At 45.0% G+C, this 16,699-nt stretch overlaps 1 protein-coding gene across 15 annotated transcripts in view; it reads right to left on the bottom strand.

Moving 5' to 3' along the window:
- The window catches only part of LOC120727269 (triple functional domain protein), an 81,974-nt gene that overhangs the window by 19,064 nt on the left and 46,211 nt on the right, over nt 1-16,699 (bottom strand). For all 15 annotated transcript variants that reach the window (XM_040021505.1, XM_040021506.1, XM_040021493.1 and 12 more), the window contains 18 exons: nt 15,137-15,259; nt 14,119-14,310; nt 12,921-13,052; nt 12,580-12,810; nt 11,788-11,910; nt 10,275-10,466; nt 9,669-9,838; nt 7,407-7,581; nt 6,347-6,542; nt 5,695-5,861; nt 5,452-5,571; nt 5,166-5,357; nt 4,939-5,088; nt 4,717-4,831; nt 3,210-3,325; nt 3,005-3,127; nt 2,717-2,911; nt 2,515-2,633 (listed from right to left, as the gene is read on the bottom strand). In XM_040021505.1, the coding sequence (XP_039877439.1) occupies nt 2,515-2,633; nt 2,717-2,911; nt 3,005-3,127; nt 3,210-3,325; nt 4,717-4,831; nt 4,939-5,088; nt 5,166-5,357; nt 5,452-5,571; nt 5,695-5,861; nt 6,347-6,542; nt 7,407-7,581; nt 9,669-9,838; nt 10,275-10,466; nt 11,788-11,910; nt 12,580-12,810; nt 12,921-13,052; nt 14,119-14,310; nt 15,137-15,259 (2,831 nt within the window). The remainder of the gene's footprint in view (nt 1-2,514; nt 2,634-2,716; nt 2,912-3,004; nt 3,128-3,209; nt 3,326-4,716; nt 4,832-4,938; nt 5,089-5,165; nt 5,358-5,451; nt 5,572-5,694; nt 5,862-6,346; nt 6,543-7,406; nt 7,582-9,668; nt 9,839-10,274; nt 10,467-11,787; nt 11,911-12,579; nt 12,811-12,920; nt 13,053-14,118; nt 14,311-15,136; nt 15,260-16,699) is intronic.

Below are 16,699 nucleotides of genomic sequence, written 5' to 3'. Positions count from 1 at the left end.
CAATAACAATTCGAATCCACGAACTGTATGAAACGGAGAAAAAGAAAAAAGAAGAGGCTTTAGTTCACACAGAATGCGTGGCTCTGACAGGAGACCACTGGACATCATTGAGTAATGACAATTACCTGGGAGTTACTGCGCATTTAATCACTGAAGCCTGGGGTCTGACATCCTTTGCGCTGACTATAATGAAAACGGAAGAGCGGCACTTTGCGGAGGCTTGTGCAGAGCAGTTCCAGACTGTTGCTCGCAGGTGGAGAATTGAGGAGAAGGTGACAACAGTAGGCACGGACAGTGCGTGCAATATGATCGCCGCGGCTCGCATCATGCCATTCAATCACATGCCGTGTACCGCGCACATTCTACAGAGATGCATCACAGTGAGTCTCGCAGACAGTGGCTTTGTCACTGCGCTGGCCAAATGCCGCAAAATTGTTGGCCATTTTAAGCACAGCCCAGCAAACACAGCAGAGCTGAACGCAGAGCAGGTGTCACTGGGGCGCAAGCAGGAGCCGTTGGCCCAGGACGTGCCTACGCGCTGGAACTCCACGCTGGAGATGGTGAAGCGCTTGATCCGCAACCAAACTGCAGTAACCGCGACTCTGGATAAACAAAAGCATAAACTTATCCTGACGCCTCCAGAGTGGGACAAACTCCAGAGACTGGAGACACTTCTAGAGCCCTGCAGGTGAGCCTGTCATTGTGACCATAATTGTAGGTTTAGATTAAATGTATCAAACATACATCTTAAATCAGTTTTGTTATTATGAAAATGTCTTATTTAAAAAATAAATGAAATCAAATATTTTATTAATATTACCTAGTATTAAAAAGCTTTTTTTAATTTGCTGTCTTATCTGTGTGTGTGTGTGTGTGTGTGTGTGTGTGTGTGTGTGTGTGTGTGTGTGTGTGTCCACTGCAGATATGTGACTGAACTGCTGGGAGGAGAGGCCTACGTCTCCTGCTCTGTAGTTCTACCAGCCTTCTGCCACCTGCGCCGTGTCATGGAAGTAACTGATGAGGACCCTGCATATGTGGTGAGGTTTAAAGAGAAGTTTAAGGAAGACCTTGCTTCCCGCCAGGAACATACCAACTATGCATGGCTCCAGATCGCAACTGCACTGGACCCACGTTTTAAAGACCTACGCAGTGTGCCCAAGACTGACAGAGAAGCAGTGTGGACCACACTGGCAGGCATGCTGCATGAAGACTCTCCTAGAAGATCACACACTGCAGAAGAAGGTCCAGCCAAGAAGAGGCTGAGCCTGCTGCAGATGGACTCTGACTCTGAGTCAGAGGAGGAGGTACAGCAGGACAGAGCCATACAGCGCTACAGAGCAGAGCCCTGCACTGCCTTAGAGGACTGTCCCTTACAGTGGTGGGCAGCTCATGCAGGAGCCCACAGCCAGCTGGCCCGCCTTGCTCGCAGATACCTGGCCACTCCTGCCTCCACAGTGCCCTGTGAGAGGCTGTTCTCTGTAGCAGGGCACATTGTGAACAAGAAGAGGTCTGCTCTGCACTCAGAGAACGTGGACAAGTTGGTTTGTCTCAGCAACTGGCTGAAGGATGAGTAGACCAGAGGACCGTGTGTTTAGAGCTTGTTCTATGGTTGAATGTGACTTAAACAATACTTTTCACTGTTGTTCATATTTTTTTGCACTAATCTACCTTACCCAAAAGGATGATTGGAGATTTTGCCTGTTGAATTAGGCCTATGTTCTGTGAACTTGAAGATGTATATGGATAAAACAATGTGCTAGATTTAAACGGGTGGAAAACATTCAGTAAAAATCCCTCACAATTATTTGAAGCCCTGTTCTGCTTGTACTGCTTGTACTCACAATTAATAATAAATAAAACAAACAAGTGTGTTAAAAACCACTATCTGTCCCGATTTTTACACATATATACACATATACACATATATTTCGAGTTGCGATTAATCAATTTTTAGGCTGTGATTAATTCGCTTCCAGCACAACACCCAGCCTACGTCAGACCACGCTGAGTGAACGCAGGCCACTCAGCGTAGTCTTAGCATTAAATAACACTAACAAGTGTGTAAAAATCCGCTATCTGTCCGTATGTTTGCACACATTTTGGTCATATTTCGAGTTGCGATTAATCATGATTAATTAATTTTTAGGCTGTGATTAATCTGATTAAAATTTTTAATCATTTGACAGCCCTAGTATATACATTTACACTGAGCTCCTCTTCCAGCTATTGACCAGGTTCAGTGCTGACACTGCTGTGGACAGGGACACTGGCGGGTAACCTGCTCATAGTCTGTTAACTCTGAGTGCTTTGCGGTAATAAAACATTTTTCAACAAGTGGGAAAAAATGTTGCTGACGTACAACAAAGACGGTTCACACGAGGAGCTTTTAACTACTAGCTAAACAATTCTTCAGGTATAACCTGGAGCACTTGCCAATTTGCTAAATAAGAATTATTCTTCATCTATTAATTTTTCTGTTTTTCTGATATTATAAAGCAGGAGGTGGTAACATACTCCTTTCTGCGTGCAGATTTACGTTTCTCCTCATTCAGCTCATGGGCGGCAGCATCCCTCAGCTTGACCTCTGACCCTGGAGCCGTGGCTGGGATGATGTCCAACTGGAGATCCTTGCTCTGACACGGAGAGAAGCAAAGTGAAAGTTTAGGTTTCAGGGTACAGAGCGAGCAGCTGCCTAGCAAAAAACCTGAGCACTCACCGCCTTGTTGGAGTCGGAGGAGATGCCCAGAGCTTTCTCAAGACTGCAGCGGTACTTGTCCATGCGCAGCGAAAAGTCTCGATAGCGCTTGTCCACAGCTGTCACCCATTTTTTGATCTCCCCTGCATGACTGTGGCCTTTCTCGCAGAAACCATCGGCCAGCTGGATCAGCAGCTTAACACGCTCCTTAGTTTGCTAAGAAGGAGAGAAACAGAGCCAATGTGGTCCTGACGCACATGCACGCAAAGATCAACACAAGGTTTCTGTGCACACGTTCGCGAGCCCAACCTTGGCTGTGATGTGGAATTCCTCATGTTCCTTCAGCAGCTCCTGCGTGTGATGGATACTCGAGCCTGTGGATGTGTGTGTGGACAGGTAAAACTCCCCGGTGTCGTGAATCCACTCCAGAGCCTTAAAAACACACAGAGGATGTTTGTCATAAGTAGAGTGTGTAGATGTGTCGCTGTAAAATTGCAGCGTGCACTTTGCGTACCTGTTTGGCGCTCCGTTCAAACACCACGTACTGCTGGCATTGATCCAGCCTGCGTTTCTTCATCGTCCAGAAGTGGAGAACGCGGTTCTCTCTTTGCAGTAGCTCATTAAGGATGTCTACACGCAAAACAGGGAGAAAGAGATTTAAGCCAAAAGGTAAGAACCTTCCTGCAGCCACAGTGCAACGTGTTCACTTGATGTAGTAAGAACCATTTTGCTCAAACTCCCTTCGCTATGATTTGGCTCAGTGTTCGTCACCACAGCTCTGCTGCAGGGCAACATTTCACTGCTCTGAGTTAGCAGGGTCAGGTTTTCCCAGCACCACCGGCGGTGTTCCAAACATGTTTGTAAGTAATCTTTTTACTTACACTGTGCTCCTACTTCAAACGTTAGGAGCCAGTGGTTTTGATCATTTATCGGTTATCGGAGTCTTTCAGAGTGTTTGACTCCATAATGTTTGAGTTCCTATATTTTCTTAGATGTTTTTTCATTTGAATACTTTTTAATATTTTTTTTTTCAATTCGGTTTAGTTTCAGTTCGTTTCTAGAGTGAATTAAACTGTTTCTGTTTGTTTACTGTTCTTAATCCTGAATTTTTCTTAATTCTAATATGGAGGAACAAACACAGACTGAACCAGCAGCCATGTAACAGATTATTTTCTGCCACTGACAGAATTTTTATTTTTTTAAACAATGGTGGAAAAATCTGAAGGAGGTCCGTCTTCAGACAGATGACTGACTGCACGAGTGAATTATTCACAGTTACTATAACATTAAATAATTCACATGTAACAATATCAACAAAGGTGCAGGCAGCACCGTCGGTCGATCTCTTTCAGAACCGAACATTAAACATAAACTGTAGAATCTTCCCACCACGGTGCCATCCTATTACAGCGTCACATCTACAGGAGCTGCGCAGCACTGTTTTTGTCAGCAGAGAGCTCGTGACGATTATGCGCTCGGCGACATCGCTCTGTGACTTGTTGCAACAGTGCCATCCTACTACAACATCACACTGGTGTTCTTGTATTTAGTTGCTTTTATTTAGTACTTTTACCCCTAAAGTGAATCTAGTACAGCTGCTCAACTGTGAACTGGCTCCAGTGATCTCAGTGCTCAGTGTAGAAGCAGAGGTAAGGTTCAGCCTCTGGAATCAAATCAAATCAAATAAGTACAACGTCTCTGCAGCAACCTCCCACGATGCATCAACGGCTCAAACGAGCACACAGTTTAAATCTCGGTTAGTTCAAATTTGTCTGTTTATGGTGTTTTAGTGCCTCCACTTCAACTGCAGGGGAAACATTCATTTTCTTTTAGTGTCAATGCAAGAAGTGAGCGCACAGTTGGTGTGCATCTCATGTCTTACGCAGCGCTATTAAATATGTGTCAATGTGAATTCAAATGAAAGGTAAAACAAACTTTTGCTGGACTTTATCAAAACGAGGGCTAACGAGGCTGTTGATTAGAAAGTCTGGATGATGTTTAACGTGTCTTCTTATACTCACTTTTGACCTGCTGTTCTGGTGCTTTGACGTGACTCAGCATCCCGGGCATGTTAACACTGTTCCTGTGCATGTACTTGAGGAAGACATCCGCATTTCTCCTTGCCAGCGTGCACGCCTAATTAAAACGTAAAACACGCACAGTAAGATCAGAAGTGTGAGTTAAAGCTTTGCTCCGCTCTGATTCTGACTCATTCTCTGTGTGTGTGGGAGTGTGTGTGTTACTTTTAGGAAGGCCTCCTTCTGCTCCAGGTGCTTGCTGATCATGGGGGTGACGTGGTCTGTTTCACAGTTGGGTCCCAGTTTGTCGGCTCCTCCACACCAGTCCTCCTCTCTCTTGTACTCTTGCTCCAAGCTCTCCAACACGCTGCACACCTGTTGAGAGAAACGTGCAGTCAGTTGTGTTTGTGTGGACTGTCGAGGAGACGGTAAAGTTAACTCTTCTCTCATACCTGTTCAGAGGTCTTGTAGAAGGCGACAGAGGCATTGACAAGCTTGAGTCGGTCCTCCATCTTCAGCATGAGCTGTTGCCAGTGTGAAGCCACGCTCTCGGCACAGTCTCTGATCAGGTCCATGTCGTAGTGGTTGGCCTGAAGCAGAGCCTCCGCTTTCTGCTGAACCTGCAGGGCACTCTGGTGTGTTTTCTGCAGAAAGGGGAAAGATCAGGATTACAGTTAGTCAAAGAAGAGGAGAAATCCAGCTTCAAACGGGCTGATGGGATAACACAAACTCTGTTACCTCAATAGCATGCTGAAATTGTTCGTGTTCCCTCTGCAGCTGCTCAGCTTCCTGCAGGGAGCTGGCTGTTATCAGACCAGCGTTTAGCATCGACTCGCCATTACGAATCCAACCCAGAACCTGTAAGAGAGACAGAGAGAGCTTTTTCCTCACAGAACTTGCAGATTTCTTGGTATTCTGGCGTTTGAACCTGTTTAACCTGCAGATGGTGCCTTGCTGCAGGTATGTGACCAGGCATTTTACCTGCTTGACTTCTGCCTGCAGGTGTCTCAGCTGGACACACTGCTCCAGGTGTCTGCGGTGCTGCTCAGCTGCTAAATCGAGCTCTTGCTGCTTTTCATGAAGAAACTCCAGCAAGTCCTGAACCCGCGTGGCCATGTCCACATCCCGATCGCACAGCAGCTCCACACCTGGATGGAAGACGCGTAACCGTATAAGACTTGGTGTGGAGGAGCAAGTCAAATAACTTTCCCGACAGTCTTAATTATCAGTCACGTGTGCATCAATTCAAACTCATGTTTAATACACGTGGCATGGCGCAACCATTCCTTGTGCCGTTTTACAGAGCACCTATTAGCATGTGAGATCACAGGTGAGTTATTATGGTTAGTGAGTGGGTGCCTCTCATCACAAACGCTGACTGAATCTGACCCGCGACACCTACACAGCATCAATATTAAAACTAACGTAGCCAACACAGAAATCTGTGCAGCAGCAGCCAACATGAGCTACATCCTGACTACACCCTCAGATGGAAGATGACCGAGGTCTGAGGGAGGCCACCGGGCGACAGTCAAACACCTCCACAGTTTTACTTTACAGCACTTAAGGGCAGATGAAGAACTGGTAATAAGAAAATGTCTAAAAAATAATGGAGTCTGAGGAGCGGACTCACCGGAGGCCTGGACTTCGTTGACATACTGCAGCAGCTCCTGGCCCTGGTGGATCACATCGAAGGTGAGGTTGTTCATGGTCAAGGCCTTGTCAGCGTGGTGCTGGAGCCTCTGCTCGGCCAGCGTCAGGTCCTCCGTGTCAAAGTCATTCATCTGACCTGTCAGCTCCTCGTTCCACGACTCCAGGTCAGAGATGATCTGAGGAGGGAAGAGATTGAATTTAAAGGAAGCGTAGTATAGAGTAGCTTTAGTGAGTCACGAGTCTGTGAGATTGCTGCACTAAGGCACAATGCTGCGTGGGTAGATGTTTTTCATACAAATTACACGCATTATTCTTCCAATATCATTAATTCTAAATGAAAAATACTTTTGCATTTAAACGTGTGAACAGCACATTTTCACTTATACATTATACAGAAGCACAGGCTGTTCGATTCTGTGTCCACACGCAACCGTATTTGTACTTGGAGCACCTGTGACCTCATCTTCAGAGCTATCGAGGGATTATTGTTGCTTAGCTACAAAAACGGTTTCTAGTGCTTCTGCATTCCTTCTTTGTGGACATCAGGTCTCTACAGTTTGCTTAAGACTGTTTAAACATTCTTATAATGGCAGATAACTGGGCTGTCACTGAGAACAGTTCAATTCTCCTCCACCCGTCTTGACAGTGTTTGATGTCCTAATTTCCTCCCCTTTCTTTTAATGTTTACCTCTTGAAAGCCTACTAGGAGTAAGCACTGACGCTCTTTTATGAACGGAGCAGTTTGTGTCACATTTCAGACCTTGCTTCTCAAATAAAATGACTGGGTTTGCATCAGCAGTTAGCAAAGGTAGTCTAACCTTGGAAAAAATACACAAACTATTCTAACGATCATTAGAATAGTCAATAATTTGTAATTAAGGGTACAGGGGAGGTATTCAAATGTCTGATGAGAGAGAAGTGACACTGATCAGTTGTAGCTGAACCATTTACAGCTAACAGTGCAGTGAGTGAGGCTGAACTGAGAGTTTCTTTCGTATAAACAGCTTCCTGTGGAAACAAATCCACCTATGAGGACTCACATCAATGGCATCCCTCTCAAAGATGCGGAGCTGCAGGAAGAGCTCCAGTTTGATCTTCCTCTCCTGGAAGAGCTCCTCCATCTGTGCCTGGGCTTCATCCAGCTGCTGGAGGACGCTCTCGATGTGGTTGATGGAGCTGTTGTGGGGCGTCTTGTTGCTGGAGATGGCGGAGTCCCTGCAACACAAATGCACAAACGGCTATTAAACCATGTGATGAAGTGCTGACCATAAAAACAAGGGACGCAGAGCAGCTTTAAAGGGACACCGCAGCACAACAGGGAGAGCCATTGTGCCGATATACTGTCTTATATCAGGATTTGGTTCAGCCAAATCACAAGCAGCTGCCCCTTTATGTTTTCCTTCTTCTGATTGGCTGTCCCTCTTAAACAGGAGGGTTGAATGACTCCCGAGTGAGACTTCTGTGCCAGTTATGTTTGTAAGGGGACAATATTTGGGATGTCCGCTCACTTACACCACACAGAGCAGAAGAAACTGAGACGCTGTATTTGAGGAATTACATATTCAATGCACATATTAAAACTGTGGGCATGTTTAATAGGAGCACCCAGCATCGTGACAGACTCCCTCTGTCCTTCATTTTTGTGACAATATATTGAGTGTTTGAAATCCTGCAGCCTGTCAGCAGTCTTAAATGGATTTCATTACTTAATGAGAAAGATTTCTAGTCCATAACACAGCACTGGAGCCAAAATAGCAACATATATTTTACTGTTTCACCACAAAGGAAAACTGAAGTCGTGCATTTAAGCCATCAAGCTGGGATCTTCATAAAGTAAGACAAAACATTAAACCTGCACAGAAGTGTTAATGTGAATATTAAATTGAATAAACAAATCAGACGACCCTCTGTGAGCAAGCACTTGGCAACAGTGGAAAGGAAAAACTCCCGTTTAACAGGAAGAAAAATCCGGCAGAACCATGACCACAATCAGAGCCGTGACTGGTTGAGAGTGGGGGGAGGGAGATGGGACAAAAGAGAGATTAGAGGTGTCTGAACACATTGAGAGTGAAACTGGATCATGGGAAGCCCCCAGCAGCCTAGAACTATTACAGTGTAACTTGGGGGGGTTAGTGTCACCTGAAAAGCACAGACAGCATCTGTGTCCCGATCCCAAACTGGGAGCTGGTTCCACAAAATTACAGAACCTCCTAATCTCTTTTTAAAGAGAAGGACTATTGCATATTTTCAGGGATTTTAGAGCTAGAAAAAATAATAATGAATAAGTATTTATTACAAGAGGTGAATGAATTAATTAATAAATACAAATTAGTGGCAACTGTGGACCCAGTCCCAGCCTTTCACAGCTCTCACTCTCAACCAGATGCCAATCATTCAAATTTATAAAAAATTAAAACGGCCTAAATCACTCCGAAGCACACATGTCGCGTGGGCAACGGGGTCTGCAAAGATGCATATATTTTTGTTTAAGAAGAGAGAGAGAAAATGAAGCAGCTCATACAGATTCTGACTCATCAGTCTCACAGATACACGTATGGTGCACAAACATGCAAACGACAGTTTTGGGGAGGCTAAATATGAGCAAGCAAAGAATCGGAGGTCAGGTGTGTTCTGATTGGCCGATCGCATTGGTTAATCTGTGCAGCGGGTGCACTCCTAGTCCTGCGCACACTCGTTAGCAGAAGGTGTGTGGAGTTACAGTTGCCTCCTGGGGAGAGTGTCACACCATTGGACACGCATTTTTAAAAGCAGTGTTATGTAAGACTTCACCGTGGAGCCAATACACCGTGGAGAGCGAGCAAAGAGAGAAAGAAAGAGGAAAAAACTGGGGGGGGGGGGGGCTGGAACGTCCTCTGCATAAAAATAAAGCTGGATAATGAGGGTCAACTGAATCCTCTTCTCCAACACCTCCTCCTTGCCTCTCAGCTTTGTTGCTTTTCACGCACTGCCATTAACGTCTTCAGAATGACACATATTGAATATTTTGCGCTTTCGCCACAAATTTGAATTCCAAACTCATCCCCGGTTAAATTAACCTGCCAAAACTACAACTGAGAGAAACACGGGAAGAGTACTATTACATAAGGAGACATGAGTTTTTTCTTCCCTCCTTGTCTTGACACGTTTTAATATCCCTGCATATACGTGGGCAGAACATGTGCACCATTATCTGTTACTAGTAGCTGAACGGATTTTAAGGATCGGTTGGATTGCATTACTTTTGCATCAGAACATCTTTGTTTTGAGAGTCCATACTCGAAATACAATCTCATTTGCACTACCTGAGCTGCTGGATGAGGTCCTCTCCCTCCTTGATGACGTTGACGGTGACCTGCAGCGTGGTCTGCTGCTGTTGGCCGAAGCGCTTGATCAGATCCTGGACGGCCTCCACAGACTCGGCATAAACGTCGTCCAGCAGCTCCTTCTGGAGCTCCTCCAGCCATGTCCACAACTAGAAGAAGGGTCAGATTTTTTAGAAATCTTATTCAGTTTGATTGCAGGTAAACTAGTCTAATGGTTTATCCACTGGGTTTCTGGTAAGTCTCATACACTGCATATACATGAGCCTGTGTGACACCTCTTTTTGGTTAACACTCGTGTTCTCACCCTGACCACAGGACAGGATCCGGCATACATTTATCACCTTTTTCTGTATTGCAAACGGCGATTATCAGAACCTAAAGGGAGGACAGTATAGTTACTGACCGAGTCCTCTCACCAGTTTGAACAACGTTAATTGCTCTCTGACTAAGTCCATTAAACACAAAATATAAACATTTCACCTGGTAATTATTTCCCTCTTGCTCAGAGAGCCCTGTGAAAGCTCTCAACCACACACACACGCAGCCCACCATCCACTTCAACATTATGTCATCCCTCCTGCCCACCTCTTTGACGTGCGTGTGGAAGGCGACAGACATGTCCAGCAGGACTTTGCGCTGCTCCACGCGGCGAACAAAGTCTTGGATCCTGTCTTCGAGCTGGTGGGCGGCCTGGTAGATCTCCTCTGGGTCGCACTCTCCTGTCTGGGCCAGCTGCTCAGCCGCCTCCAGCAGCTTGTCTGCATTGGTGTACGTATTCTACACCGAGGCCGGAGGTAAAGGGGGAGACGGATTAGCTGAAGAAGGCAGTGTAAAACAAGCGCAATGCAGTTCGAAGATGGGCAGAGACAGAGAGAGAGAGAGAGAGACAGAGAGAGAGAGATCGTACAGGCAGAGACAAAAATAAAAAACAGGATATGAAGACGTGTATACTGATTAAATCAGTGACAGCAGAGCTTCACAGAAATAGGTAGTGAAAGGAAACATACAGACAGCGGGTGAAGGGGATATACAAAGAAAGGTGCAGAAGCAAACGGAAACAAATGGCTGTGTTACGGTGGGACGTCAACAAGTTGTTGATATTTTTTGGTTAAAGTTAATGAGGCTGTCGGAGTATTCTACACTACTAGTGTGGAAATATAAAAGGATTACAGCTGTAACAAATGCAAAACATAGTATTTTTAAGTATATGCAAGTAATATTTTACATTTTACATGCTTGCTGTATAAACATAGTATGCAGTAACTGAAGGTGTTAGATAAATATATGCAAGCAAAGAGTAGGAACACACAAATGTAGCAGGTGCACACCACTTCTTAGTGTTTATATAAACAGATAAAAAAATAAAAAAACAGTACAGTTAATACAACATCTCAACCATATATGGCAGTATAACCCAAACTGAAGAGTCACGGGGTAAGCTGGCATTAAAAGACATTTTTACTGCAAACAGCTGCACATGCAGATGCAAGTCTGTGTGTGCAGCAGGTGTCTACACATTACTTTGGGTGAAATTGTTAAAAACCTACTAAGAGCTTATCTAGTTTGTAAAATTATTTTAATCAACTAAAATCAAGGCAAGAACCTGACCTTGGCCAAATACCTTCACAAAATGCTGGGAATGCGTTAACTTTTACTTGGGACAAATACTGTTCATAAAAACTATTTAGAAAATAGAGTTAAGCTAACACTGAAACTAATAAAACCAACAATGTCAAACAATAAAACCTAGAAACTAAGTCTTTATAAACAAAAACTAAAGTATCTCTGCTAGCTTGAATAGCTAATATTTTACATTAACAAATTAAAGCTAATAAGCTTTAGCATAGCCGAGATTTGCTAACCCTCACTGCACCTTTACTTTTTTTCATTTTTCCCCCAATGAGTCAGAGTGTCTTTCACTAATAGTGAAATGCCCAAAGATTGTAAATTAATATAATAACATGGAGACACAACACAGTAGAAGACATTACAGTAGCAAAAGAAGAAGAAAAACAGCACACAGAAACAATACAAACACCAGCAATGCAGTGACTGGTGCACTGGTTTAAACCTGACAAAAGGCCAGGAATCAAGCTACCTGTGCCACTTCCTCAAAGTCTTCATGGCGTTTCTGGAGAGCTCTGGCTCGGTGGAGAGACTTTCCCACCCCTGTGTGTTTGCTGAGGAAGGCCTCGCCATGGTTTTCTATCCAGTCCAAAACCTGTGCAAAGACCACATTACCCACTGTGAAACGTATAACACCACAAGGGGGCGCTCTGACTTGGTATTACTGCCACAAGTGTCAACGATGAAAACTGTACATGAGAGCAAAGGAATGGCAGAAATAACCATGAGCGCAGTTAACAGGAGCCACAGCACGGAGTCTTTCTTTGCACACTCCCCTCTGTGCACTTTGTCCTTCTTAGGATGAACAGCATCTGCATGGCCATATGACCCAATTCAGTTGCCATAGCAATAGTTGCCATGTCAACACACTGAGGAATGCCTATGATTTTTGGACAGTGTGCAGCGGTATTGTCATGTTGGGACCATTTGATTACAGTATGCAAGCTTTTATTCTGCAGAAAGCCTTTTTATTTCAGGCCTTCATCCAGTGCTCCTATCCACAGCGACATGTGAGGACTGAACGTGCATCGTTCCAGCAAATAACTCAAGGACATGTCGATAGGAAACATGCCTGCGGTTGCAATCAAACCCTCTATTAAGTGTAGTATTCATCTAGCCATAAGCCTAGCCTGCTATTTTCAAATTAATGTCTAACCCTGGCAATTAAGCTCGGTCCTTGGAATTGCAGTGTGCTCGAACAAATGCGCGCATGCATGAAGGTATAAACAAAAATACACGCAGTAAACTGGAAACGTGTGCGTACCTGCTGGACGTCCTGCTGAAACACGCAGAGCTGCAGGCGCTGGTGCAGACGCACTTTACGGTGCTGCCAGATGTTTTCCAGCTGTCTCTGGTGATGCAGCACCTCGTGGATGATGTCCAGGACGTGGTGCACCGCCTTAGAGTAGTTTGCCGTTGCCGTCAGTGAATCGGCACTGCCTGGGGTCAAAGGTCGCTGCAGCTTGTCCAGCAGAGCTTTGCCATCTTGACTCACCTGAGGTTAGAAAATGTTTTGAACTCTATGTGAATCGGAAAGATAAATGCCACTAAAGCTAATCCTGCCCTCTGGACAGCAGACTAACTCCATCGTGTGTGTGAACTTGCCTCCGAGTAAGCAGCTGTGATGTGCTCGTACAGGCCTTGGTGATGGTGGATGGCATCTTCGAGGTCTTGTAACTCAGAAGGCAAGTCCACCTCGCCACATGCCTTACACCAGGAGTCCACATTACTCATGTACTGCAGCGAGAGGAGAAGCATAGTTCACATGACACACTGGTGGTTTATACATCTGTGCGCTCTTCCCAGGGGTCAGAAACAGCAGAGCATAGAAAGACATCGCCTGGGTGTAAACCTGCAGAAATCATCTTTTGCCCATGAGATCTATTAGAAGAATTATCTATAGCTGAACCTGCTGTTCATTGGCCTGTGGTGACTTCCTAGAAGCTTCCTGTACCCCCCTGTAGGAGTGATGGGGGAAAACATAACAATCATTAAGACTGACCTCTGAGAAATATCTCCATCTTAATGATTTGCCTTTTAAACACCTCTCACATCATAATTGGAATCACATACAGAAGAGAAGCTTGTTTTAAGTCTTTGTTCTCTTCATGTATGTGTGGAGTGGAAAAACCTCTGGGAACAAAATGCCCTTTTCTATTTCATCTTACAAACATGAAAGGCTGGTCTGATGACGGCAGCATTCCAGGTCGGAAAAGTCGCACCGCCCATGTTCCCTGGCTGTTATTCTGCTTGTGTACTTTTTAAGGCCATGAATCATTCCATAGTGGCCAGACTAATGAGCACGGGCAAAAATACCAGCAGACACACACACACACACACACACAACTTACATTCAGAATTTATTCATGCAAATATATGTAAATGAAATGTATGTGCTACAGTTTATTCAATTAAGCCAAATGGGTACTTTACAATCCAAAAAGTGTGCACGTGTGTATTCATTTGCATTCATTACAAAAGGTCAACACCTCGGCTACCTGAACAGCACATCAGCACGAGGTTTACCAATTGGTTCCCACTGAACCAGTGTTCAAGGACTAGTTAAGACTTTTGAGAAACAAGCTACTTATCATAAGAGCTAAAAATTGATAGGGTTGAGCTTAATTACTAAAGTGAGGGTACAGGATCTATTCTTTTTTGACATTTCCATTCATTTATAAAGAAAACAATTAAAGCATGAGTCCAGCATTTTTCAAATCACAACATTAAAGGCTCAAACGATAAATTCTAACAGATTCAGTCCATGAACATTTCTTGCCATTTATCAAACCGTCACACTCACCTGGTCACATTTCTGATGGAAACCGGCTGACATCTCTAACAGCGTGCTACGTTCATCCAATGCGGCGGCGAATGCCTTCCACTCCTGCTCCAACTGACTTGAGATCTGCTTGATCTGCTGGGAAGCGTAGTGACCCGACTCCAGCAGCCGGTTCCCCACGGACATGATCCGGTTGATGTTGACGTACACATTCTGTACAGGACGATGAGGAAGAAAGGCGCGAAATGGCAGAATATTTTCAATCACTAATTCATAAAGAAGCAAAAACTTGGTCTAACATCCGAGGCCACAGGTACGTGCAGACGAGAGAGGAACTGAGAGGAGGAACCAAAAGAAGGTTTAAAGCAGTATATTATTGTGAGAATGGGTCATTCTGCACATTGAGCATGTTTACTTCAGGTACTCAGGTATATTTTTAAGGTAAAGCTTCCACGATTACTCAATTTACATTATAACATCGGTATTAGGTCACACGGCTGCACATTACCTAGAAAATGAAGCACATATTTTTGTGTTTTTATTTCTGAAATACCAATAAATAGTTTTTTTGTTTAAAAAAAGTATTTTTTTCCATATGCAAAAAAAGACAAAAAAAGTGCCTTAGACGTGAAAACACGGTTAATACATCATCGTTTAATAAGTGAATAGGCCAGAGAAAATGGCAAACTGAGGAGCTTAAGTAAAAGACACTATTGGTCTGCTACTGTTTCTTTCTCATCCGTGAGCAGAAACCCTCAGCGGCTGGATTGATTCCTCGTCTCAGCAGTTTCATAATGGTTATGTAAGGCGGACTGTGGATAGAGAATAGGATTACTTAATACCTGGTTGTGTTGCTCCTAACATGGAGAAAATGTGCAAGTACACGGAAGCGCAGGCTGCTCTAAACAAACACTCAAACCCAGCAGTAGAGCTTGACACTAAGTGCAATAACTATATTATTATACAGTGTAGGGCACCGACTTGAGTCCAAGTGGGAAGAAAAGCATTATCTCCTGCTGCGAATCAGTGTGTGTCTCACCATGCAGTTCATGGCGAAGTGGCTGTGCTGGGTTTGCAGCTCCACAGCATGGGGGTGGTTGTTGCCGATCTCTGTGTAGCCTGCCAGGAACAAACCCTTGTTGTGCATGATCCAGTCGAACATCTGAGGCATGACGACAAATACACACACAGAGAAAAAATATCAATAAAAAAATGAAAGCACAGACACACAAGGGTTGGGTTCATTACTAACTCCTGCAGATTGTTGCAAGAACAGGCACAAACAGCTGGGACTGAGCCGTGTGGGCAAACCTGAGCGTGTTTGCTCACTGCTGCAGTGTTCGAACATCTATCCAGGCCAGCATACAGAGAAATGGACTGCCTCTATTAAGAGCATCCTCTCTGGCTCTCTTAGAGAACAACTTGTGGCCTATGGTGTCCTAGCAACAAGCTCCTACTACTGCAGTGTATCCAAGACTGCAGCTCGCTCTGTGTTGCTGCAACCTGCTATTTTATTCTACTCACTCCAACACGGATCTGTGCATTTCTCTCCCTGTCTCTTCTTATTTTGTGACGCAGCTGTCATCGCCCAAGCCGTCTGTGTGGCAGCCAGAGTAGGTGGCGGTGCACCTGCGTGAGCTAGCCTCCATCTTCCCGCCTCTCACGGTGGAGGAGGGCAAACCTGTTTAGTGTTTAAGATCCCGAGGGCTCGATTACAGTACACGAGGTCTTCGCAAACAGCATCAGTCGATGCTTCTCAGTGTGTGTAATTGCATTTTTTTAAAATATGTATATTGGCATTTGTGTGCCCTGCAGTGATCACCAGCTCTGGTTATAGATTATCACTACATCTGTTACGGTTCGGCGTTGGCAGTGTATTGTTTTAGGCGTTTTATTTTGGCGTGACTGTTATGTGTTTCCCGTTTTACTTTGAAGGTCTGTGTTATCTTAGTGTGTTCAATTTACGTGTCCCTGTCTCGTCAGTGTAAGCGTTGCCCCAGCTGTGTTTCCCTCTTGTTGTCCATTTCCTGATTGCTCCCTCTAGGTATTTAAACCCTGTGTTTCAGTATGTCATAGTCGCGATCTTCCCCCCCCCCCCGTTGTAAATAGTTTGGCGCCTTGTGTTGTGATGTAAGTAAATATCGTATTTTGCTTTAAAGAAAATAGTTGTCGATACTTTCGTTTTGGGATTATTTTTGTGGAAGCCCGTATTAGTCTTTTTTATGAGTTCGCCCTCCTTAAGAGCAGTGAGCTTGGGGGCCCTTTTTCCCTTATTTCTATTTTTCCTGAGTTGCACGCCGGTTGCCTAGGCCGGGGTGTAACATATGGGGGCTCGTCCGCTTCAGCCTCCATCTGTCTTCGCTGGAGGGTCCGAAGACCGCTCCGGCCTTCATCCGCCTTCGCTGGAGGGTCCGAGGGTCCGCTCCAGCCTTCATCCGCCTTCGCTGGGGGGTCCGTGGGACCGCCCCAGCCTTTGTCGTCGCTGGAGGGTCTGTGGGACCGCTCCAGCCTTCATCCGCCTTCGCTGGGGGGTCCGTGGGACCGCCCCGGCCTTCGTCGTCTGCTGGAGGGTCCAAGGGACCACTCCAGCCTTCATCCGCCT

The sequence above is a fragment of the Simochromis diagramma genome, unplaced genomic scaffold (genome assembly GCF_900408965.1).
Source record: "Simochromis diagramma unplaced genomic scaffold, fSimDia1.1 OVJJ01000753.1, whole genome shotgun sequence".
NCBI lineage: Eukaryota > Metazoa > Chordata > Actinopteri > Cichliformes > Cichlidae > Simochromis > Simochromis diagramma.
This window is presented reverse-complemented; position numbering and strand designations above follow the sequence as displayed.